This window comes from Crocuta crocuta, unplaced genomic scaffold (assembly GCF_008692635.1).
Source record: "Crocuta crocuta isolate KB4526 unplaced genomic scaffold, BGI_CrCroc_1.0 scaffold152, whole genome shotgun sequence".
Lineage (NCBI taxonomy): Eukaryota > Metazoa > Chordata > Mammalia > Carnivora > Hyaenidae > Crocuta > Crocuta crocuta.
This window is the reverse complement of record NW_027528798.1, coordinates 4,448,777-4,473,389: the sequence shown is the minus strand read 5'-3', so window position 1 is coordinate 4,473,389 and position 24,613 is coordinate 4,448,777. Positions and strand designations below refer to the sequence as shown.

Sequence of the window (24,613 nt, the reverse complement as noted above, 5' to 3'; positions counted from 1 at the left end):
AACCATACAGGCTACACTTTGGATCCAATGGGCCTCTGGCCTGATGGGCTCCTTGGGGTGGTTCAGGGACTGTACCCTTCCTACAGGGGTTCTTGGGGCAGGCCCAAACTGTGTCCAACTTTGGGTGCTGGCTTGGTCTCTATAGCTTGTTTGCTTTCTCCACCCCCTGCCATCCTAGCGAATCACCCAAAAAGCTGAGCTGCACAACATCCACCATCCCTCCATGCCACCCTTCACGGTTATAATGGGAGCACAGCACTGTGCCAACGTGCTGAGAGCTGTCTGCCTGCCCCCGCCCCCACCCCAGCCCCAACCCTTCTGGAATGAGCCACCTGCATCCACACACAGGTGTTTCCTGTGCTCCTTCCTGTTGGCCGTTTTTTCTGCTCAGCTTGGCTTCCCCAGCAGGTGGTTAAGGGCCCAGCCTAACCTTCTCATACACAGCTCTAAAACCCTGGGGAGGAGGGCTCTCTTGGGGATCTGGGTCACCCCTCCCCCACCTCCCCTGGGGGACTATTGGCACCTCATTGGCTCCTCTTGAGTGCAGGCACACACTTTCCCCAGTGTGTCACACTGCTGTGCTACCACAGGCACCGCAGCAGAGTGGGTTCAGAGAGTAGGGAAGTTCTTGTTTCCCTTGCCCCTGGATAATGAAAGCTCTGGAGGGACAGAGGAAGGGTAGAGAGGCTGTTTGTCCAGCTGTGGGTGTGGGCCTCCCTCAGGCCCTCTTTGAAACAGACTTGCCATCCTGAAATTCCACACCCCCCCCAACAGAATTCTTAACCTTATGGGGTTAACACACTCACGTGCCAGGTAGCTCTGGGAAGAGGTGAGCCCTTTCCCTGGAGCCCTGCCTCCCGAGGCAGCAGTCTGTCTGACGTGGGGGGTTGGGGGGGAGCGGCACACAGGGTTCCGTCAGATTTGTTATTACAGAGAGGAAAGGTGGCTTGGGGAGAGAAAGGACTTGCTGTTTAGTGTCATAGGGCAGCTATCTGGGTTTCCTTCCTCCCAGGCCCCAGCTCTTCCCCTCTGCAAGAATCTCCTCTCTCTTACTACCCAGCCCCCAAGGAGCTCCTTGGGTTCAGCTCAGCCACCTCTGAAGGAAGCTGCCTCAGCAGAGGGAAGACGCAGAAGCCTGGCATTCCTTGATGGGATTCTGCTGCCCCCTTCTGGCCAAAAGCTCAAGCGCTTACCATGCCTTATCCTGCCTGCTTCCCCTGCCTCCAGACCACCTGGAGCTAGGTGCTAGGGAGCCACTCCCAGAATTAGGACCTTTGGGCTTTCTCTAAGCCAACTCCACAGTTTGGCTCCAGCTTGGGCCCATAGCTTCTAGGCCCAGGGCACCCCCAAGCCTCCAGACTGAGCTTCCTCAGCAACACCCCACTACCCTCTTCCTCTGCCCTCTTTGCTAACCCTGGTTCCAGTCGCTGGGCTCTCTTCCACCTGAATTTCCAGGGCCAAAGCACAGTTGGAGTGCAGACAGACAGTGTCAGGAAGAGCCATAGCCATAGAGTGCTGGAGCAGAGGGTCAGGAGTGCACCAGGTCAGGCCATGTAGGAAAGGCATTTTGCTTTTTTATTTTCTGTAAAACTCTGTAAATAAAATATAAAACCAAGGGATGTGGCAGGACACTGATTTGTGGCAAGTGTGCTGAGCCGGGGCTTGGAGGCACTTGCCTGCAGGCACTGGCTCTACCAACCCAAGGGCAACAGAAGAATATATTAGATTTTCATTGATAGGTATCTGTGGGGGAGAGGTGTCTGGATCCAGCCCTCGCCCTCTCTGCCAGTGCCTGGTGAGCCCTGAAAGTGAGGGGAAGAGGCACTGGAAGCCAGTGGGTAGGAATATTTAGAATGCCGTGCTGGCCATGCTGCCAGGCCCAAAGATGCGGGGCAGGGCGTCCAGTGATTCCTCCAGCCGTCGATGGGCAGACTGTCCCTCTTCCCCTGCAATTGGTAAGGACGGGGTTAGGAGTGGTCCTAGCCCCACCTCAGTGCTCCCATCCCTGATTCCACTCACTCCTACACCCATCAGCCAAAATGTTGTAGAACTCTACTTGACCCATATCTCCCATCCCCTGGCCTCACCACACTGTTGCAGGCTCTGTCGGGCAGCTTCCCTCACAGCTTCCGTGTCCGTTTGGCACAGGTACACCAGGGGCTCAATGCCCTCAGGAGCCTATCAGGGGAGGGAACATTGAGATGGGCCCAGTGGAGCAGGTGGGAGAGGCCCAGGGCCCAGGGCTGGGGGAACTGGGAGGAGCACGAAGTGCAGGGGTTGGCAGGGGTTACCTTGATGCAGCCCAGGGCCAGGCAGCCAGCCACTCTTGTCTGTACATCCTCATCCTCGAGTTGGTCCAGGAAGCATAGTAGGGCCTAGGTAAGGGTGGGAGGGCAGACTTAGCCAGACACTGGGAGCCTGGGACCCCAAGCCTTTGCCTCAAGAAGGCCTGCCGGACTCTCACCCTTTCCCTAAAGACAGGGCCCAGTGACAGGCTCCGGAGCTGGGTGCTGACAGCAGCCATGACCTTGTTGTTGCCATGGACTAGCAGGGAGCTGAGGGCCCGAAGCCCATCTCTTCGCAGCCGCCCCTCAGGCGCCAACCTCAGGGCCTTCAGCACAACAGCTTGGTCATCTGAATTCAAATTCCGCACCAGTAACACTGAAAGAAGAAAGGAGGGTCGGGACAAGGTAGCAGGGCAAAGAATCTTGTGTGGTAGGATCTTCTACACTCATGTTCTCATCCACACCTTCAGACCCACCCACGGGGTCAGGCCACTTTGTGATCAGGGCCTCTGGCTCACCCTCCTCGGCGGTCTCAGTCACATAGGCCTCCATAGAGGGACTGTCCAAGGCTTCGACATAACTCCAGAACTGGAAGATGGTGAACTGCTCTCCAGGGCCTGTCTGGGGCCTCCTGGGCAGCTTCTGCCCCAGGGCATCCTCCAGGAACTTGACACACACTGTGGGAGGCAGTGCTGTAGGCCTCAGGCTTTGGGTGGACCCAGGCCCTTAAAGCAAAGAGTGCTCCCATCCCAGGTTCAGGTCCAGGGGTCCCCCACCCAAACCCCACCCCTCTGGGTCCTTTCACACAAAGAAGCAAGCCTTCACTATTTCCTCCCACTGCTCAGCTCAGCAGGTCTGTGTAGGCTGACCTGGCTTTTCCTGAGATCCTATCACTGGGGATCCAACAAAGGAGAGCAGAGGGGGCAGGTAGGTAGCCCACTCACCAGCCTCAGCTAGGCCTGGCTGGCGCAGGGAGAGACGGGCACTGTACTGATTGCAGAAGGTGAGGAGCACTCGCTCCACAGGGCAGATGAAGGGGCTGAGTCCCTCTGTGCACTGGTCCCAGAAGGTCAGGAAGCCGGGCCGAGAGGCTGAGAACTGCACCACTACGAGGAGGTGCAGACAACCATCAGCAACAGAGCAGGCAGGTGGGCAGACGGGCGTGTAGATGGGGCTAGGTAAGGGAGGAGCTTCCGGGAGGACAGAGCCCTTACCTTCCTGGGCAGAGGTGGCAGGGGTTTCCCATCGCCTGCTAAGCTCACATACGGCCTCCAGCACTCTGGCTTCCCTCAGCAGCCGTTCCAGGGCCCATGCCTCCTGGCAGCGCAGAGGCCCAAATGTGCCCAGTTTCTGGAGAATAGGGTTGACCAAGTAGCTAAGATCTCAGGATGAAGCTTGGGAAGGGTGGAGCCCGGAGACTCCAAGTCCCAGCATGCATGGAGAGGATGGGGGAAGCCAGAGTATGGGAGGTGTTCCACTTAACAACAGCCAAATGCTAGGGTCCTGGGGCAGTGGGGAAGTCAGAGGAGACATGGAGGGCCTGGATTGAAGTGCAGGGGTAAGTAAGTAAGGGGTTACAAAAGGAGAGTGTGGAGAAGACCACTAGCCTCACCAGCAGGAGGCGGCTGCAGTGGTACAGGTGCTGGACCAAGGCAGCGTCCAGAGCTGGACACTCCGTGCTGAGGGGGCGGGCACTGGGTAAGTCGAGGCTGTCCTCAGCCCCAGGCTCCAGACTGTTTGAGGGCCTGAGAGAAAAATGGGGTCAACCACCCCAGGAGTACACATCACCATGTGGTCAACAGTTTATTTTTATTAATGTACCCCCATCCCAGAATGGAAGAGCAGATGATACACAGACAGCAGACAATGGGTAAGATCAGGGAGGACTTCCAGAAGGAGGAAGAGACTATGACCAACAGGTGGTAGTGGGGGTCTCCAGGGTCCATCTGTCTTTTCCCAGTTCCAGCTACAACTTCTGGGACCACCGGGGCCGCCGTGGCTGGGATGGGTGGGAGTAGGATTGCAGGCGGGATGGTCTGTGTAATGTGGACTCCGAGGGGTTGTGGCTCAAAGGGTCCAGGGCACAGGGCCCTAAGCTGGGCACCAGCAGAGAGAGGATGGGCCGGGCACGACCCTTAACCAGGAATTGGCAAAGGCCACTCTGGGACAGAGAGCCAAGGGGCTGGGTTCTCAGGGAAAGCCTGGGTTTAGACAGAGGGAGTTGATGTTGGAGGACCCAGGGTGCATGGGGAGGCACTGAAAGGCCTTGTTCAAAGGGTAGATCCGAGGTGAGTCCAAGGGAAAGAGGAGGAGCTGGAGGACCACAAGCTGATGGGGACCAGCAGGAGAGGCAGGCATTGCAGGGACCAGAAGGAGGGAGGTCAGAAGCACTGGAGACACAGATGGGGTTGGAAACATNAAATACATGGGGTGGGGGGGTGGGGAGGTCAAACACAGACGCACCTGCTGGCAAGTGTATCCCCCCTGCCACTTCCAGTCTTGCCACTCTCCTCGTGTGCTCTACCTGGCTCCACCTGACCTGTTCCCCTTTCTGGCCTTTCCCCCTTCACCTGGCACTCACTCCCCTCACCTCTTCCCCCTCACCTGTCTCCAGGACCATCAATGTCTTCATCTTCATCCTCATTGAGGAAGCTGAAGCTCTCCAGGGCATGCTCCACAGTGATACTAAGGCTGGAGGCCCGGCTGCGAGTCAGGCCTTGTTTCTGCTGGGGTTGAGAAGAGAGTCAGTGCTACCGCCCGCTGCCTCGCTGCCTCCCTGTGCAGCCGCAGCCCACCCAGCCTTCCTTACCATGAGCAGACTCTCCAGCCGGGTCACCTCCTGCTCCAGGCCTTGCAGCTCAGGGAACTGGCCACGATAGTCATCCAGGGCAGCCATTAGGGCCCCTAGTGCTTCTTCCAGCCTCCTATCCCCAGCCCCTCCAGCTGCTCCTGGAACTGAGGCCCGAGTGGCCCCAGCCAGGCTAAGGTCTAAATGTTGAGCTACAGGGGCTAGGGGTGAGGGAGGGGGGGTTGGGCTCTGAAGGACGGGTTCCAGGGAATCTGGGGAAGGACTTGTGAAGGGTTCCCAACTGGAAGAGGCAGGACTTGGGTAGGAGGTGCTGGGGGCTACGGGGTCTGCCTGAGTGCAAGGAGTGGAGGCTGGGTAGCTACAGGATGGGGTGCTGGTGCCTGGGAGGGTAGGGTCTGCCTTTTCAGAGGAGCTGGGAAGCATGGCATGGTCTAGAGAAGTGGAAAAGCTTACAGTTCTAAGGGTGGGGCTTGTGATAGGATGGGTGGGGCTCCTAGTGGTCTGGACTGGGTCCTTAGCCTTGGGGGTAGGACTTGTAGTGGTGTGAGTTGACATCCTGGCTTTGTGAGCAGGGTTTGTAGTTGTATGGGCGGGGCTTGCACTTATGTGGGTGGGGCTTGTCGTAGTGTGGGGAGGGCTGGCAGCAGTGTGGGGGGGGCTTGCCATGGCATGGGTGGGGCTTGCAATAGTGTGGGTGGGGCTTATAGTGGTTTGGGTGAGGCTTGCAGTAGTATGGGTAGGACTCGTAGTAGTGTGAGTGGGGCTTGTGGTGGTCTGGACTGGGCCTGTAATATTGGGGGTAGGACCCACAGTGGTGAAGGTGGAAAGCACTGGCTTGTCGGTGGGACTTGTGGTGGTCTGGACTGGGGCTGTGGCACTGGGGGTAGGGACTGTAGTGGTGAGCGTAGAGACCATGGGCTTGTGGGTAGAATCTGTGGTAGTGTGAGTGAGGCTTGGAGCACTGTAGGTAGGGCTGATGGCATTATAGGTAGATCCTGTGGTGGTGTCGGTGGGGCCTGGCAAATCAGAACAGCTAGAGTCTGTGACCTTGTGAACCAAGTCTAGGTGTGCAGACAAGGCAGGGTCTGTAGATATGTGGACAGGGCCTGTTGTACTGAGGGTAGGGCTTGTGACAGAATGGCAAGGGTCCACAGCAGGAGGGACAGGACCAGGTTGCTCCTCATGCATGGGATCTGGGTGTGCAGGCAGGCTAGGTCCCTGGGCTTGACTTTCTAGGCCCAGAGCCTCCACAGAAGCCTCAACCAAGGCAGCATCCACACTGGCCTCACTGATGTGGCTCAGAGTCCGGCTATAGGGGGCATGGCCATTGGCCAGGGCTGGGCCCATAGCCCCCTCTTCATCCATGGGCACAGAGGTGGGGGTCTCAGGCCTACGGAAGGCGACTTGAATGGGCAGAGGTTCAGGCTGCTGCACCAGAGGCCTGGGAGCTGAAGAGTGGCGGGAAATGCCTGAGAGCTGGGGACTAGATGAGTCGTCCGAAGATTCGGATGACAGGGACCATGCCGTCCCATTCTCCAGCTCCTCCTGCCGCCTCAGCATATTCTGGGAAGAGGAAAGGGCACTTCAGGACCACCCCAGGGAGCCCCTGGGCGATGGTGGGGCCTAAGCCTGGCCTGTGACTCACATAAAAGGCCTGTTCCCGAAGTGAGGGCGTGTCTGGTGGGCTCTGGCTATAGGTGGAGAAGCGCTTGGTGACTGTGGAGGCCTTGTTGACAGTGGAAGCAGTTGAGGGCTGGTCATCCTTGTCGAAGGGGCTGGGGAGGTAAGAAGCTTTTAGCAGGTGCCACAGGCCCCTTGGACCTGTCCCTAAGCCACTTGTCAACACCAACCTCCACGTGACTTCCAGGCTGAGCTTGATGGTGCCGAGGTCATTGATGTCCACAGCCACAACTTGGGGCAGCGCAGCAAACAGGTCCTTGGTCTCGCAGGAGACACTGCCTACAACCACGTGGTTGGCCAGACCCTTCAGTTCTGTCACCTATAGCCAAGAATGCATCATAAGGTCACATGAGTATAGGGATCATAAGGTTGTGGGAGATCAGAGGTCTGAATATGCATAGATGTTATGTGACAGTCACAGGGTCATAGGGCCATGAGAAGGTTGCAGGGATTGGAATTCTCTGAGTGATGAGGCCATGGAGGATTAAAGCAGCCTGGGAGCATGTGGACCACAAAGGTCACTGTGGTCATAGGGGTCACAGTCTCATGAGGGTTTAGGGAGTCAAATATTTACAAGATTAAAATATCCTAAGAAAATCTTAGAGTTATGAAGGTCATGGGGGTTACATATTCACAGAACCATGAAGCCAGCTGGGAGTTACAGGGTAAGGGTCTTAGGGTCATGAGGGGTTCACAGGTCAAGGAGCCAAAGGATCATTTTGACTTATGGTCCTGGGCAGATACATCACCTTGATAGACAGGAATTCCGTGAGCAGAGGAAGAAAGACGGTTTCCTCACTGTCCCACACCTGCTTTCCACTACCCTCAATTCGGCCCCGTAGTTTCCAACGTTGACGCCCATATTTCATGCAGATCTAGATGAATAGGCAAGATGAGGCAGCTCTTGGTGCTGGGACCCTCCCATTCCAGCCCTTCCCTGCCATTCTCATACCTCATACTGATCCCCCACACACAGCCTGGCAAAGCCAGCCAGCCCTAGGAGCAGAGGAGAAGGAGATGAGCCATGCTGAGGGGGGTCTCAGGTATACAATCCCCTCTCCCCACCACCAGTCTGCCCCCATAACTTAGTACCTTTCATTCGGAGATGGAACTCGCCCAGCTGTGATTCCAGCTCACTCTCCAGTAGACACATGCTCTGGGAGAGGTGGACAGGGACAAGAGGGGGGTCAAGAACCATTCCTCTTTCACCAGCTCTGCTATACCCTGTGCCTCTGCCTTCTGGAGACCCATCCCTCACCTCTGTGTACTCGCGATGCCCTCGAGTGGCTTCGGCCAGGCTGTCCCGGGCCTCTCGGCTCCCTGGAGACCCAGTGCTGTAGGCACGGATCATGTTGTAGGCACCGTCCCGGAGACGTCGCTGGACACAGTATGCTTCATAGAGCTCATCAATCTGGGCAGGTGAGTGGGATGATATTGGAGGAATTGAGACTCACTATTGGGGTTGCTCACCAAGGGCCTAGCATCCCCCCATTGCCATATAATACCAATCTACCACCGCCTTGCATGCACACATGCATGCTGCCCATATACCTTGCTGGCATGGAACTCCAACCGTCGCAGGAAGCGTTCAATGGACTTGACTTGCTGAGGGAGAGGTATGTCAGGAGGGGCCGGAGGCCCCAAGCCCTTACCCTCCCCAATAAGCCAACCTCTTCCATCACCATTCTCTACACACTTACCTTGTCCAAGTCATAAAGGAAGCCCTGCAGGGGAAGATGAGAGGGGACGCTTAGGAAGCATGGGAAGTATTCCAGCAGGGGTACTTGTCTACCCAGACCCATCTAATTCCTCTCTTTCACAGCCTTCCTCCCCTTCTTACCACAGTCCACAGCCACTCCAGTCAAAGCATGGACTGACCCACCTTCCCTCATGCCTGGGCTTCAGTGGATGTTAGTGACATAGGGTCTGGTCCTCAAGGCCCCTCCCATCCCCATCCCCCCACCTCTTCCCCTGGGATCCCTTCCTCTGGCCCTCTCCCTTTCCTGCAACCCCTAGGAAGAGGTTCCCTCTTCCAGGGAACTCCTATTCTTCAAGATCCAGCAGAAGTGTTTCCTCCTCTGCAAAGCCCTGACCTGTTCCCAGAAAAGAACCATGTCTCTCTTTCAGAACTGATACAATATAGTTTCTTATCATCCACATCTGTGGGGGTCTGACCCACCCCACTGAAAGCTCCCATGGGCAGGTACTGGGTCCCAGACAGAAAGTGTACACAGCCTGGGGAAGGTGGGGCTAGAAACCTTTCCAGCCTTTTCTGATATCCTGTATTCTAGTCACAACTGGGCTAAATCCAGGGCATCCTTGTCAACCCTTTACTCACCAGTCGGGAATTCCTCTTCGACTCCCTAATCTGTCCCTGGAGTTTCTCCTGCTCCTGCTGGTGCACTTCCAAGTAGGCCCTGAGGAAAGGAGTGACTACAAGAATTAGTTTACCTTTCCAGCCTCCAGCTGCCCAGGGCACAGGCAGTGGAAAGAAGATAGGAAACTGGGGAAGGTTCCTACTAGCAGGAAGGGGATGAGGGTTTAGGGAGGAGTCCTGGGATAAGGCATTGGGAGGCGTTCCTTACGTCAGGCCCTGCTTGAGCGCAGCGTACACCAGGTCCAGCCGTTCAGGCTGTGGGACCTTAGGGGCTGGGTGCGCCACGGAAAACATCCTGGACACTCGGGAGAGCGCTGGGGGCTTCCGTGGGGGTCCCGGAGGACTGAAGGCCTGGAAGCTCCTGAAGAAGAGGCCGCACTCAGAAAGGTATGAGAAGGATCCCCAAACCCTCACTGCACACCCAGCTCCAACCCCATCACACTCTCTTGACCCTTAGCCCCGCTCTGCTGCGTACCTGGGGCCCCGTTCGTGGCTGCCGAGGACGCCTGCGAAGGACTGGCTCCTATTGACCCGGGCGCTGAGCAGGCGGCGCTGCGGCCGCACCGACAGGGACATCATGGAATGAGTCCGCGCGGGGCTCCCTGGGGGGTGGCGAGGGCGGGTGTCCAGCGCCAGTCAGGCTTTTGAAGCCCCCTCCGGAGGCCCGGCCTCTGTATCTTAGTCCAGCCGGACACTGCCTGACGCCGGGAGTCCGACAACCCTGCCGGCCCCAGCACTAATGACAGGGCGGCCGGGCGACTCGGCCTCGGACTCAGCGTGGCCTCGGCTCGGCCCCCACTTCCTGCAGAGGTGCAGGCTCCGCCTGTCTCGGGGCAGGAAGGGGGGTCGCGCGGGGACCCCCTCCCCCGCCCCTGGCTGGGAAGGGGCAGGAAAGGGGCGGGGCGCGTGAAGAATGTGCGGAAGCGCTTGTTTACCCGGGGGCGGGGTGGGTTCCCCAGCCCTGCCCCTGACCTCACCCCCTATCCCCGCAACAGTGACCGGGAGCTCCCGCGCTCCAACCCCACGAGGCTGCCGGAGGTCACCCCGCGGGGTGAACGCTCTGAGCCCAGAGGAGCTGCCTAAAGGCCCGGCAGACGCGGGGTTGGCTCCTGCGACCCTCCCGCCCCGTGTAAACTGCTCCCCTCCAGCCCCCACTGGGGATGCCAGAGCCCTCCCAGCGCCCAGCAGCCGGGGGATTCCCAGAGTGGGGGGGCTGTGCCAAGAAGTGCCCCGCCTCCTCCACTTTCCTGCGGCTCCGACCTGGAAACTGAGTCACAGACGGCCGCCTTCGCCTGCGCCCTTAGCGGGAAGGGATCCTCCGCAGACCCCCCACCCAGCTCCGGCGAAACACGTGCCCCGGTCCCCCAGATTCCAGCCCGCACCCCCTGGGGCCAGCCCCGCAGCCATCGCAGCCTCAGGCCGGGTCCTACCTCTTTTCTTGGCACTCATGGTAGATCCAGGACAGCTCCCCACCCCCTGCGTTTGCCCTCCCACCCCTGTGTCCCCACAGGCCCAGGGCCACTAGGTGCTGGCCGAGCTGGGCTCCGCGCTTGCTCCCAGCGACTCTGGCTCGGGCTTCAGCTCCTCCTGGCGCCGCCCCCCCGCCCAGTTCCTGCCGCCTGACTCAGTCCGCCGGGATGGGCGGGACCCACTGGACCGCGGCGGGGAGGGGGGGGTGCACCAGGGCCTCCGACTGACCGGCTTCTGGGAGGGGTGCTGGGGGTTCCCTTCGGGGAGGAGACTGAAATGGGTCTTCTCTGGTGGGATCCGGAGTTTGGGTAAAGGGAATTGAGCACGGTGGTGATGAAGGAAGGATAAACAGAATGAAGAGCCTGAGTGGAGGCTGGATTGGATGCAGTTAGAGTAAGGGGCTCATAGAGTGGCTGTGGGTGTGAGAGAAGGCTGAGCACACACAAGGCTGGGAGTTCTGAATATGCAGACTGGAAAGTGGGGCTGAGGAAATAGAAGGAAGGACTGTAGGTGCCAAGCGGATGGCCTGTACCAATAGAGGGCAGAGTCAGGCACTGAGCATGAGGGGTCTGGGAGGCTGGGAAGAGAAAGAGGCTAAAAGTATGGGACTGGACCAAGCTCATATTATGTGTTGCCCCAAGAAGGAAGCAGAGAAGGAACTGGGTGCAGAGTCCCACAGCCCATGCACTACCCCCATCTACAGAGGGGGTGCTCAGTCTAGGCACATTCCCCCATTCCCAGGCCTTAGGGAAGAGGATCAGGTCCCAGTGCCCAGCCAGGGCCACCTCTCTGGTATAAGCTGCATCCTAGGGTGAGTCCCCCACCCTTCTGGCCACTGGCTCACATGGCTTGAATCCCCTTGATGTTGGCCCTTTCCTGCCCCTCGGTATCTTTTCCTTGAATTTCCCTCATCCACCTCCAGCCTGAATAGAGGCTATCATGCCCAAACTCCAGTGGGCATTAGAAGGGCTGGGTGCTCCCTCAAGCATAAATACTACTGCTCCTTGATACTCAGTTCTGCTTATTTTTCCCCCAAGAGGCTGAGGTGACCCCAGAGGTCAGCATTTCCAACAAGCCCACCAGTCCCTTACAGAATCAGATGCAAGATACCCAAGGACCTCAGTTTGAGATGTGCTATCCTCTCTCTCTCCTTGAAGACCAGGTGCTCTGCACCCTACACTAGCAACTATGTATTCCTGTGGATTGCACACCCCACGGTGCCAACCTTAAGGCTCTCTGCATCATCCCTACCTACCCGGTCTTCTACCTGAGAACTCTTGAAACCTCAGCTCATTTATTCAACTATTCACCAAGTGGCAACTCTGTGCCAAGCATGTTCCAGGCACTGAAGATACAGCCTGGAATTTCACAGACATCATCCTGCACAGAGCTCACAATTGGCCTCTGCCTGCTTTCTCTCTGCCAGCTTCCTCCCACCTTCTCTTCCCTCCACATCCTTCTCCCCAGCCTGGACCCACAGGCACCACACTCCATAGCTCACCTGCTGATGTGCCTAGCACTCTGTGCTTCTCTCCTACCTGGCAGAAACCAACCCTGGGCGACCCAACACCCTGCCTTCTCTGCACCTGCACACACTGGCAAGAGGTCCTTGCAAGCAGCTGAGCTGAAACCACAGAGCAATTCTCTCAACTTCAGCCAGGCTCTTTTTTTCCACCTAGGAAATCCTCATTTGTGGCCCTACCATCTTTCTCCCTTCTTACAGATGATGAATGTTTCAGACTTCCTCCACAAGCCCTAAACAAGTCCAAGTTACTCCTCCATAAAAAATGAAAACAACCCTGGAAACTACCCAAATGCCCATCAGTAGATAATGGAATGCTATACAGCAAAAAGAACAAACAGTATACAACTGCACCCAAAAATATGGATGAATCCTACAGACATAAAGAAGAAGCAAGACCACAAGAGAGGACCTATGTATGGTTTCTTTGATATGAAGTTCAAAAACAGGCAAAACTCATCTGTGGTGATAGAAGTCAGAATACTAGTTACCCTTCGGGAGTAGTTACTGGAAGGGGGCACAAGAGGGCTTCCGAGGGGCTGGTAATTTTCCATATTTCCTAATCTGGGTTCTATTTCTTGGTCCTAAATGCATACGTTCCCTTGTGAAAATGGATTGGGCTGTACACTTTGAATGTACACCGTCTCTATAGGTATTTTTAAATATAAAGTTGACTTTAATAATTCCAACAAGAAATTATTCCTCTGTGGACCCCATTTCTCTTTCTAACGACCCCATACATCGCTCCATTTGGCCCTTTCAGAGTCAAATTTCTTGAAGAGATAAATGTCTACCTTGATTTCCTCACCACAACTTCGCAGTCCTCTTACCACCCTGGGCTACCTTCCACACCCACTACTCCCCTGATTGGTCTGGACAAGGTCACCAGTGACCTCCCTGTTGATGAATCCAGTGTCCAAGGTTTAGTCCTTCTCGTGCTTGAGCTCAGTAAAGCTTTTCACTTTGTGGCTGTCTTTCTCTTCTTTGAGCCCTTTCTTTCCTTGAATTTCAAGAGGCAACAACATGCTCCTGGTTTTCCACCTATCTCTCTGGCTGTACTCCTTACTTTCCCACAGAAAATCTCATCTTTCTCATCCGGAATGGGCCTCATCCTCCTCACTCTTGGGCTGATACATCTCCCACACCTCAGTGCCCTCGAAATGTTGCCAGCTTCCTTATCTCTTCTTCGCCCAAATAGCTCTTCTGAGCACCAGGCCTGTATATCCAACTGCCTGCTTGTTGCCTCCCCGGAAGCTAAGCGACAATGTAGAGTGGGCTATTAGGGATGTGCTGAGTTTGAAGTCCCCAAGCTGGATTCACCAATTCCCTTCTCAAACTTGACTCATCCTAGTCAACCTTTCTCCAGTCAGCCACACACTCCTGCCATTTCTGGACTCTGCCCCCTCACCTCCATCCCCATAGCTAGAATTTGGGTCCAAACAGTCACCAACTCTCACCTAGAGCCCTAGTGGAGCTTCCCAATAGGCTCCCTGTCTCCACTGTAATCCACAATGATCTATTCTTTTTTGTTTGTTTACGGGTATCCAGCTTTATTTTACACGACTGCCTACTTTTTTTTTTTTTTTTTTTAGGAAAGCAAGAGTCACATGCTCTACCGACTGAGCCAGTCTAGTGCACCACCCCCTGCCCGTCCCCTGCCATTCTTTATTCAATAACACCATTGCTCTTCTTAAAATTCCAGTCATCTGACAATACCAAAAACTGTGACTTGTCAAGTGCTATCTATAGGCCAAGCACTGTGCTTAATTAACAAACATCATCTCATTTAATTCTGGTAACAACCCTATAGGGTCAATGCTATTAGCCCCATCTCACAGATGAGAAACATGAGGCTAACTAGCTGTGTGACCTTGGGGAAGGCATTTCTTAACCTTTTTGGGCTTCAGATACCCCTCTGTTAAATAAGTATAACAACAACAACAACAACAACAACAACAACAACTGCCTCACAGGGCTGTTGAGAGGATGAAATGAGATACTTCTCTCTCTAGGCACTTCTAGGGAGTGTCTGGGCAACGGAAAATTGTGTGTGGGGTAGGAAGGCTGGGGTGGACACACTAGCACACTGTAAACACACAACAAACCTATTGTTATTAACAATTATTAATATGCCCAAGATTACACAGCTGGTAAGTGGTAGGGCCAGGATTCAAATCCAGGCAGTCTGACCCCAGGACTCTTAAGTCCTAGTATCCCTCTCTTTTGCCTCTTGTGAAACATCCATGGGTGACCCCTTACCCCAGAGATAAAGTCTAGGCTCCCTGACAAGGGGCTAGAAGCCACAAACCATGAGTTCATGACCTGAGCCCAAAGTCAGATGCTCAACAGACTGAGCCACCCAGGTGCCCCTGACCTTCTCTCAATGCCTACAAGGCTCTTCAGCCTTCAGCAGCACCCTCCATTGCTCCTACACCCTCTTCCCATACTGTCAGCCTTACCAATTCCCTCTCCTTTTTCAAGTTTTACCCTATGAGTTCTTCCTCCAGGAAGCCTGCCTGCCCTGGGTTGGTTCCTCTTTTTAGGTGCCTCATAGCTTCCTTCCTCTCATCTTGGAGGCCACATAGTTGTCATTTCTTCTTTAGCATCTGTCTTCCAACCAGACTGTGAACTCTGGGAGCAAGGACCTGTTTGCTGGGTTCACTGATGCGCCCCCTGGGCCCCACACCAGGGAGATGAGGGAGGGGGCTGAGTATGAGTTGGGAGCTGAGTGAATTGGGCTGCCTGGACACAGGAAGAGCAGACCCTGGGCTGTTGGAGGGGTAGATTTCAAGTCTGTGCCCACCCTAGCAACCCTACCCCGTTTACAATTTTCCTTGTCCTTCCCCTACTTTCTGATTATATCATCAAGTAGAGTTTTGCTCCCTGAGCATAGGGTAGGGTGAGGACCCTTGGGGGTCTGGAACTGAGTGGGTAGGCTAGACTCAGAGTAGGCTAACTATCCCAACACTTTTCTTTCTCTGTCTCACTAGAGCTCTGCTGCCACCAACTCCCTAGTCCCACAGGGACCAGGATGTGTAATTTTTGGTCCACACTCTTGCCAAATGACCATCAGAATATCCACCTGAGTGACCATTTCAGGGGGTGGAGGCAGTCTCTTCCCTGCAGCAGAGGAGAAAAGAAAAATTGTTGAGCTAAGGGAGAGGGCCCACCTTAACTGGCTGGGGCTGACTGGACTCGCACCAGCCCTGAAGTCTGTTCTGGACATGGGAAAGATTCCAGGTCCCAAAGGTAATGGGCCTGGCAGCACAGCCAGCAGGGAATGGAACCCTGACTGCCTGCATGGCCCCAGATTCCTCCGCCCCTCAAAACCCTATACATGCCAAAAGTAGTGCACTTGTGTGGGACAGGAGCTCCCACCACCTGCACTGCTCAGTGGTGTGCCAGGCTCGGCCAGCAGCCTAGCCAGGAGTCCCTGTCCAGCCCCGCCCAGGCGCGGGGCTGCCCCAGACAGAGGTAAACAGACGCTAAAAATAGCCCGGGCAAGGGGCGGCTGCAAGGAGAATGGGGTCCCTACTGAACCTGTCCCTGTCTCCATAGCAACTGCCCCCAAGCCCGGCTGGTGACGTAAGGCTGCAGCTGCCTGAGCAGGAAGGAGGGGTGTGCCCGCGAGGCCTGGGACCCCCCACCCCGGAACCAGGCGGAGGCTGCTGGGTGGCCTCACTTCCTGCCGGCCCCCTCCCTGGTCAGCTGGTCACATTCCCCGGCAGGAGGCTGGCGGCATGCTGGAAGCCTGGTGGCTTCCCCTGGAACAGGCCTGGAAGGGTAGAGCCCAGCGGCAGTTGAGAGGCAAGGGTTGACTGAGCCACGCCCTCTTCACCTGCCTTTCCACCCAGGGGGGGACCCAGCCTGGCTCTCTGCGTGCTCTCCTCACCCCCACCCAATCCAGGCCTCTATCGCTGGCTGTTGCCTCACAGGACCCAGGATGGGGAGGGTGGGTGAAGTGGAAGCTAAGCCAGGCTTCCTTGTCCCACTGGAGTATTTTGTACTTCACTCTAATTCTCCTTTTCCTCACCCCTTCCATGCCACGAGGGTGGTAATGCAATGGCAAGAATTCAGGTCTGGGTCTAGTTCCCATTTCTCCCTAAACCAGATGTATGACCTTGAGAATATTACTTAACCTCTCTGGGCCTGTTTCAGCCTCTGCCAGATTGCCATAAGTCTCCTCAGAAAGCTGTGCTTGTGCGGAATGCTGCGGGCTCAGGGTGAGGTCCCACAGATGATGACGGGGAACCTTTATTGTTATATTTAGACTGCACACAGTAGGTGCTTTGCCAGCCAGTCTGGACCCGAATTAGGATCAATCCAGTAGAACTCGCTGGGAAGGGTCAGTCCTGGAGGCTGGACTCAGGCCTCAACAGGGAGAGGAGGACAGGAGGTGCTGAGAGCAGACTTAGCCAGATACCTAGCCTTCGTGAGGAGGCTTCCTTCCTTCCCCTAAACAGTTCTGCAGGGTGCCCAAGCCTGGCTGCTTGCAGAGACCCCGCATCGGCCTCCCATTCCCAGGGACAGGGTCTGTTCCCCCGCCAGGCCAGGGCGATCATCTCCAGCTTCAGCCGCTTGGGTAGAGAGCCCGGCGACAGGCCAGGATCGGCCACCTCGGGCCGAGCTCCAAAGCCGCTTAGGCCGGCCGGTGGGGCCGAGAAGATTAGCTCATCTCCAAGGCTAGCCTGCACCCCTCGTCGCCCCCTCCCCATTCCCAGCTCATCCGTTCCCCTCCCCGCACCCGGCGAGGACAGCGGGGGCTCCGGGAGAGAGCCCTTGCCAGCGCCCAGGCTGGCGCCTTGGGCCCGCCCTCAGGCCCGGCCCACCCTAAAGCCCCGGGGCAAGGGCCGCCTGGGCCTTGCTTTGGGAGGGAAGAAGGCAGCGCCGCGCGCGTCAGGCCCAAAGGCGGCGGCTTTTGTGGGCGTCCTCCGCGCCCGGGGGGAGGGGAGGAAAAATACCGCGCGGCCCGGGTCCGGGGGATGGGGCGATGGGGGACAGGGCCGCAGCCAGNCGCCCAGGCCCCCCGCTCCTCCCCCGCCCGCTGGGCCCCACCCACTGCGCTCCCGCGGCTCCGGGACCCGAGGAGGTGCCCACGGCTCGCTCCGCCCTCTCGGGTAACGGGGCAGGCCAGTGGCCCGCGGGGTCCACCAGCTTGCGGGGAGGCGGGGTCCTGAGGACGCGAGGGCGGTGGTAGTTCTTAGCGCTCGGGATCCGCGGGAATTGGGCGGCTGCCTGCAAAGCCAGTCCCATTCCTTCCCACACAGATCCCAAAACGGGGTGCATGGGAGAGCCCCACTTGCCTGCCCCCTTTTCAAAATCTGTGGTCTCTAGAGATCTTTCAGGCCCTCCTACCTATGACCGTGGGAAACAGGTCCCTGAGCAGCCACGGCTGGGTTGGGTTGTTTGGAGGAAAGGATCAGGGCCAGTTTCGGGGATGGGAACATTGGACACCTGGCGTGGAGCCTCAGGCCTTGCTCTCAGAGCGCAGGAGGGTCTGGGTACCTGGGCCTGGGGCACATGTTGGCCAAGGAGGCCAGAGCCCAGTACTTCCCAATAAGGGCACTGGAATATTGACTCTCCCCTCCAGTGGGTTGAGGTGGAGCTGAGAGTTCTGGGCCCCCACTGGAAGGGTTTCACTCTGTAGTCCTTTACCTTTAGAGGGAGCACAGACATACCCAGGAGCAGGTTGAGGGACTTTGAGAGGTTTTTTACTATCTGCACCCCCCCCAGGGTTAGTCTTAACAATCCAGAAGTAGTGGTGGGGGGGTAGAGGCCCTCAGGGGCACTGACCTCCCCTCCCTCACCAGCTCTACCAAGAAACACACCTCACTCTCTCCCAGTTCTCCTGCCTCCCAGCCCCTCCTCTTTGCCTTCTTTTGCAGCACACATTTCTCAATGGTCTTGAACCTTGCTTCGAGGGACTGGGTTCTCTTTATTTCCCCACCGTACAATATCATCCCGTCCCAGGGCTTCAATCCATCCACTGCTGAGCACCTCAAGCATTCCTCCATGCTCAGAGTCCTCTCCCAGAGCCTCTGGTTGACCTGCCCCTGGGGGACTCTTCTTTCTTCATCTTCATCTCTAGAAAGCACTGCCCTCCACTCAGGCTCCCACCTGAGCCAGAGATTCGACCTCTCCACAGCTCTCAAAACTGGCACCAGTTAGTCCCTGCCCACCTCCTCTGCAAGGCATCCTCTGACCACCTTCTCTGAAGACAGTCTCTCCTTGTTACTTTCTCTCCCTATGTCCTGTGGACTCCCACCTTCATGTCACTCATCGCCACCAGGCAGCATGTATGCCCACATGTGCTCACGTGCCTAAACTTGCCTCACTGTGGGTCTCTAAGTTCTGTGGGGGCAGGGACCATGGAAGTCCTCATCACCACTGTCCCTGGCTTGTCGCAGGAATTCAAGAAATATTTGTCAGGTGAGCCAGTGAAGGAATAAGTAAATGCATGAACCATGAAGTCCCCTTTCCTACTCCCACCTTCATTCAGCCTTCTAGTCCTATTGATCAACCTCCAAGACGTGTTTCAAATTCATTCCCTCCCCACACTTCACCTCCCACTGCAAGTACTCTGTTTATTAATTAATCCAACAAACACCCACTGAGCACCCATCAACTGCCTGTGTCCTTGTCTGTGACCAGGCTTGGCTCCCCATCCTGTGACCACCAGGGTCAGGCACGGGTGGGGCTGCAGTGAGCAGATGGGACACCTGAGCCTTCAGCTGGCTCCCTCCCCCTGCCTGGGTGCCTTGAAGGAGGTATAGTAGTTGATGTCTATGGGATGCCAGAAGCCTCTCAGGCTTCTCCCCAACCACCATGAGCCATGTGAGGAAGGACACAGATGAAACCCATTTCACAGAAGAGCCACCTGAGGCTCAGGGAAGGCAGGGGCTTTCCATGGTCCTGAGGTTAGGAAGGGGCAGAGTCTGAGCTACAACTCAGCTCACTGAATCCTAATCAGTTTGGCTCTGAGTCAGCCATGGTTCCCTGAGCACATACTCTACTTGGCACTGGGCTGGGAGCTCAGGCAGAACACCAAACTATCGCCATTTCTAACCATGAACACCACGAGTTCACATTCCTGAATGGATGGGCTCTGGCCTGAGAAAAGTCCCTCTAATAGAGCAGCAGAGGGTGGTGAGAACCACAGTGGGCCCCAGATCCTCACATATGGTGTAGCTAGTTCCACTTTCGCAAGTATTGCAGTTCAAGTCCCCAAACCCAGAAAAACAGAGGCTTCCCTCACCCCACCCCACAGCCTCCATGGCTACAGCTCTCTGGTATGCAACTTCACTCCCCAGCCTTCTGTGAGGGGACAGAATAGAAGCCTGGCCCATACTGTGCCGGTGGCCACATGCCTTGGACAGAATGTGCAGCATTCATTCACTCACCAGATATTCACCAAGCAGAATCTGCTGTATGCTCAGCCCTTGAGGGACCAGAAGTTGGGGGACCAAAGGTGAAGCCATCCAGTTGGTGCTCATGGGGGCTCACTGTCAATCAGGGCAGTTACATCCCCGAGTCTCTGAATCTCTTGTGTTACCAGTGAGAGAGAGAGAGAGAGAGAGAGAGAGAGAGAGAGAGAGAGAGTGTGTGTGTGTGAGTGAGGGTGCGCATGTGAGAGAGAATGTGAGTGTATGCTAGTTAGGAAGGGCTTCGCAGAGAAGGGTCCCTTAGCAGGGAAAATTGTTGGGGCTCCCTAAGCAGCTGGAGGGTAGATTTTTGGAGAAATGTCTTCGGCAGAGAGCACAACAGAGTCCAAGGCACATGAGGGAGGAGCTGTCTCCTCTGCTCCTGGGGAGCAAAAGCTTAACTTGGCTAGAGAATTGTGTGAGTATGTGTTGGGGATGGAGTCAGTCATAGGGACCTTGGGGATTCTCTGAGGAGGATGGATTTTACCCTTGGGAGATGAGAAACCTGGGCTTTAAGCTGCAGAATTTTGTGGTCCTATCTATGCTTTGCAAAACTCACTTAGGCAGTATATGGAGAGGGAAAGTAGAGGCAGCCATGAGGAGACAACCGTTTTCTAGCCAAGGTCATGGTGGCCTGAGGCTGGGTGTGAGCAGTGGGGACAGAGAGAAGAGGACATTCAAGAAATGTTCAGGAGGCAGAAAGCAGGGCTTGGTGACTGATGAGATGTGGTGTCTGGAGAAGGAGGCAGCCCAGATAATGCTGGGGTTTGAGGCCTGGGTGATGGGCAGATTGTAGTGTTTTTCAATGATGTGGGGAGGCATAGAGAATCAGGTAAGGGAGAGGATGTCATGGTCTGTTTGGGCAGGTGGAATCTGAGGGGTCTGGAGACCGTCCATCCAGGAGGAGGTATCCAGAAGGCAGCTAGACATGTGGGTAGAAGAAAAAGGGGTCTAGAGTAGAGATGGCTTTTGGAAGGGACAGTGGTCAACTGGCTCACAAAGAGGTCAAGTGAGAAAGGGCCCAAAGTGCCATAACTTGCTAGAACACTTCAGTGAACTGTGGGGGCAGATGACGGCTCAAGAGGGAGGACATAGAGGCTTGTAGGTATGTCTGCCACCAATCTCCACCTCCCTCCAGCCCCACGGTGGACTTTACTTCCCATTGCATGTGTCAAAGGGCAAGGGCCAGGGATGCTGCTCCATGTTCAAGTGGATTTTCCACTGTCACCTTGGGGTTCCTGGAGCCACTTTCATTTTTTGATGCTTTAACTGAACCCATTCATTCACCCATTAAAATTGCAATTTGGGGGTGCCTGAGTAGCTCAGTCAGGTGTCTGACTTTGGCTCAGGTCATGATCTCATGGAGCGTGGGTTCAAGCCCTATGTCAGGCTCTTCACTGACAGTGCAGAGCCTGCTTGGGATTCTCTGTCTCTGTCCCTTCCCCACTCTCTTTCTTTCTCTCTCTCAAAAACAAAACAAAACAAAACAAAACAAAACAAAAACAAAAAACAAACAAACAAAAAAACACCTGAAAAGATTGCAATTTGAAGAGGCATTCTGTCTCATTAATAATAAATGCGATGCAAATATAAACAAACACCAAAAAGAAACAGGATTTTTTTTTTTTGCCTCTGATATTGGCAGTGAGAAATGATGTGTGAGTGGTCACTCTCAAGAGAGTGGGGATTGGTTTGAGCATTTAAGACTAGTTTTTTCAGGGGGCGCCTGGTGGCTCAGTCGGTTAAGGGTCTGACTTTGGCTCAGGTTCGTGGTTCATGGGTTCGAGCCTGCTATGAGTCATCTGTGCCCTGCTTGCTCTCTTTCTTTCTCCCTCTCTCAAAAATAAATGAACATTAAAAAAAGACTATTTCAGTAGTTTCAGGATATCAAGTGCAAACTTCTCTTTCACCTTGCAGTTCCACTTCAAGAAATTTATCCCAAAGAAAGAGTTGTTCAGGCAAGAAGAGATCTATGGCTGAGGATGTTATGTTGATTACTGGCTTGCTTGTCAGCGACAAAGGGACGATATGGTCCACGTGACCGTCAGTGGGCAACTGAGTGTTGCAAAAACTCGCGGATACCCTGAGATGCTCTGTGGCCACTGAAAATGGAAGCCAGGCATGGAATAAACATATACCATGTGACTGGCATCATTCTAAATGCTGGGGACACAGTGGCAGACCAGACAGGCAAGGTCTTTGCTCTCAAGAAGTTTACACTCTAGCCAGAGACAGATAATCATCAAGTTAGCATATAAGTATGATGACTTCAGAGAGAGGGAAGAGCTGTGGAGAAAACAACCAGGGTGGTGTGATGTTGAACAATGGGGCGGAGGGGCTACTTCAGTCAGGGTGGTCAGGGAAGGCGTCTTTGAGCAAAGAACGGAATGACGAGAAGGAAACAGTCATGGAATGATCCAGAGAAAGGGTATTCTAGGCAGAGGGAACAGCAGGGTCAATGGCTGGGAGGTGGCAACAAGTTTGCTGTATTTGAGTCACGTGGGTTGCGGCAGGGAGAAAGGAGGTCTGAGAGGCAGTAGGGTCAGGTCAGGGTAGGGTAGGGAGTGAGGGTTTTGTTATCTCTAAACAGGGAAACGTGCTCAACACAATAAACAAGGAAGAATGGCGAAGGGGCCAGAACAGCTGCCCCTTCTGTGGCTGGAGCCTCCTCAGGGCAAACCTGCCTCCCTGCGAGCTGTGGGAGACCATCCCTGCGCCAGCAGTGGCCATCATCTCTGGGCATTGTAATTTCACTGGGTTCTATTTTTTTCTTTGTATTTACTTACGTAAAGAATGGTGTGCAACAGACATGACATTGTTTTCAGGGACAACACGGCCACCACTTCTTGAGACATTTCCAGGCTGGCCCCTGTACCTAGTAGGCATAAGTTTCTAGTCCAGGATTGCCAGGCTCCACAGGTGACTTCGGGGGGGGCCGGGGAGGGGTGTACTCTGCCCCAGGCGGGTGGTGTCTCTGCTACTGTCCCCACTGATCCCGCTTTGGCCTCTAGGGGGCCCTGTGAGCAGGGCTGTGCTGGGGTGGGATGATTGTGTCCCATAGGCTGGGCCAGGCGTTCTTCCTTCCTTCCTGACTCCCTTCTCCCAAGGGACAAGTGGGAGGGACATCCCTGCCTCTTCCAGATCAGGGGATGAGCAGCTCCCCTGGGACCCTTTCAGGCCAGGTCCCTTGCCAAAGGCTGCAGTATGTGGTGTGTAGTATTTCTGAGTTCCTACCACTAGGAAGAACTGTTCGGACAGAGATTTGGAGGGCATTGTTAGTGGGGAGGCTCCTAGCCATCCTGTATCTGGCCGTACCCTCCACCCATGGGAAGATGACGTTGCCACGAAGGATCCAGTAACTGACCCGTCCTACCCCAACCTCGCCCAAGAAGTACAGCGTTGGTCTTTGGCGCCACCTTGTGGGAAGCATCTGCACTGCAGTCACAAGTTTCACAAAATACTGCTCAACTCCTCAGGCAACCCCTTGCCCCAAGTTGTTTCTGTGAATGGACAGCCACTGGAGTGTGCAGTGCACAACCTGTTCAGCCTTATGCAGCGCCTCTCCTCACAGTCAGACCTAGTGGCAGATCATGGTCACTGTAAAGCCCGCCACCACCATTAAAATATCCTCCGTACTCTGAAGCCTCTCCACAAATGCTCCCTGACCCTCCACTTCCCAGTCCCCTCCTCCTTTGACCTGACTAGGTGTGTTGAATATAAATAATCCTCCCTCTCTTCTGGAACTCTCTCTGGTTTCTGTGACTGCTCTTCTTGGATTTCCAGCTGCTTCTCTGGCTGTTTTTCTTCATGCCGCTTGGTGGGCTCCTCAGGGTGTTGGGCTCACTTTGCTCATCCTTAGTACTCTTCTCCAGGCCATCCTGACAGCTTCCAGGGCCTTGTTTCCATACCCACAGTGAGACCTTAAGTTTCTGAAAGGCCCCCATCTCTCATTCCATTTACCCCATAAGATGATCCTTAAGCTTCCCAAACTCATTGTGCAAAGTCAATCTATGTCCTCTCCTCGGAACTGCTCTTCCTATAGGGTCCTCATGTTAGTCTGGGTAGCCTTTTCCCTGACACTCCACCAGCCACCAGGTCTGTCTTGTCCTCCCCACCCCACTCAGGAGCACCACTTACACCTCCTTTCTGGCCTCTTAGTGTCCTTGGTTTCACCTGGCCTGGTCCATTCCCCACAGGGCAGCTGCTGGCCTCTGCACACTAGACCCTGTCCCTTCTCACTTCCACGCTGATCCCTCATCTCTGGCCAGTTCCTCTCCAGGAAGTCCTAGTTCCAGCCAAGTCTGAACTTCTTTGTATTCTTTCAAGCCTGAATACACCTTGCTTCCCATGCCTCCACGTCTTTGCACAGGCTGCTCTGTACAAATTTTTCCTCTTTCCTTCACCAGGCTAACTCCTGCCTACCCTTTAAGCCTCAGCTCAGACATCACTTCCTCTGGAATACCTTCCCTGGACCCTAGGCTAGTCAGGACCCTCTTGGTCATGCTTATGGGGCCCATGCTGCTCCCCCCGCCCCAGCCTTGTCTTGCCTCCCCTTCTGAAAGGGACAACGGCTCCTGTACAGGCTTCACACACCAAGTCCAGACCCAGGTCCAATCATTCTGCCTGATTCTTGGACTCAGAGGTCCTAGACCTCAAAAGTTATGGAGTGAACCACAGTGAACCAGTGGTCAGGCTGGGATGGAACCCAAGGTTCTTACCTTCCCCTCTGGGGCTCCCCTGTTCCCCCAGATGCCATTGTGAGCTGAATCAGGATCCTTGAGAACCCACAGGAACGTGAGAGGCAGAGAATCAGTGGGTTCGTGGCGTGGGGGGAAGGCAGCCATCAGCCTGGGCCCTTGAGAGCCCAGGGTACTGGTAGAAACCGTCCCAGCAAGGGGACTGGTGTGCAGGTGACTCCAGGCCAGCACATCTGCTGAAAAGCTTTAATGAGATTCCTTTCTCCCCCAGAGGTGTGCAGCAGGAGTGTGGCCTAGATGTCATACAGGGAGGGCCTGAATTCCTGAAGGGTGGTGGTGACAGCTGTTAGGG

General features: G+C 55.3%; 1 protein-coding gene across 2 annotated transcripts; it reads right to left on the bottom strand.

Moving 5' to 3' along the window:
* Window positions 1-1,747: 1,747 nt before the first annotated feature.
* RIPOR1 (RHO family interacting cell polarization regulator 1) lies at window positions 1,748-10,618 on the bottom strand. Of its 2 annotated transcripts, none has more exons than XM_077755598.1 (22): window positions 10,582-10,618; window positions 9,627-9,753; window positions 9,360-9,512; window positions 9,113-9,191; window positions 8,475-8,498; window positions 8,326-8,379; window positions 8,033-8,185; window positions 7,867-7,930; window positions 7,727-7,770; window positions 7,524-7,649; window positions 6,945-7,093; window positions 6,740-6,869; window positions 5,095-6,657; window positions 4,890-5,011; window positions 3,898-4,030; window positions 3,500-3,635; window positions 3,230-3,391; window positions 2,804-2,962; window positions 2,465-2,661; window positions 2,292-2,375; window positions 2,088-2,178; window positions 1,748-1,946 (listed from the first exon to the last, which is right to left on the bottom strand). In XM_077755598.1, exons 1-22 carry the CDS (start codon window positions 10,598-10,600, stop codon window positions 1,849-1,851), a joined length of 3,867 nt encoding a protein of 1,288 aa, XP_077611724.1. In that variant the 5' UTR covers window positions 10,601-10,618; the 3' UTR covers window positions 1,748-1,848. The 2 variants fall into 2 exon arrangements, with proteins under 2 accessions (XP_077611724.1, XP_077611725.1); XM_077755599.1 differs by having other exon boundaries at window positions 4,890-5,008.
* Between the last annotated feature and the right edge of the window lie 13,995 nt (window positions 10,619-24,613).

Excerpts from the sequence above, each read along its gene's own strand:
- RIPOR1 (XM_077755598.1), bottom strand. Across the intron at positions 9,513-9,626 it reads AGCCACGAACGGGGCCCCAG|GAGCTTCCAGGCCTTCAGTC; the intron begins GTACGCAGCAGA and ends CCTCTTCTTCAG. Across the intron at positions 6,658-6,739 it reads TTCGGGAACAGGCCTTTTAT|AATATGCTGAGGCGGCAGGA; the intron begins GTGAGTCACAGG and ends TCCTCTTCCCAG.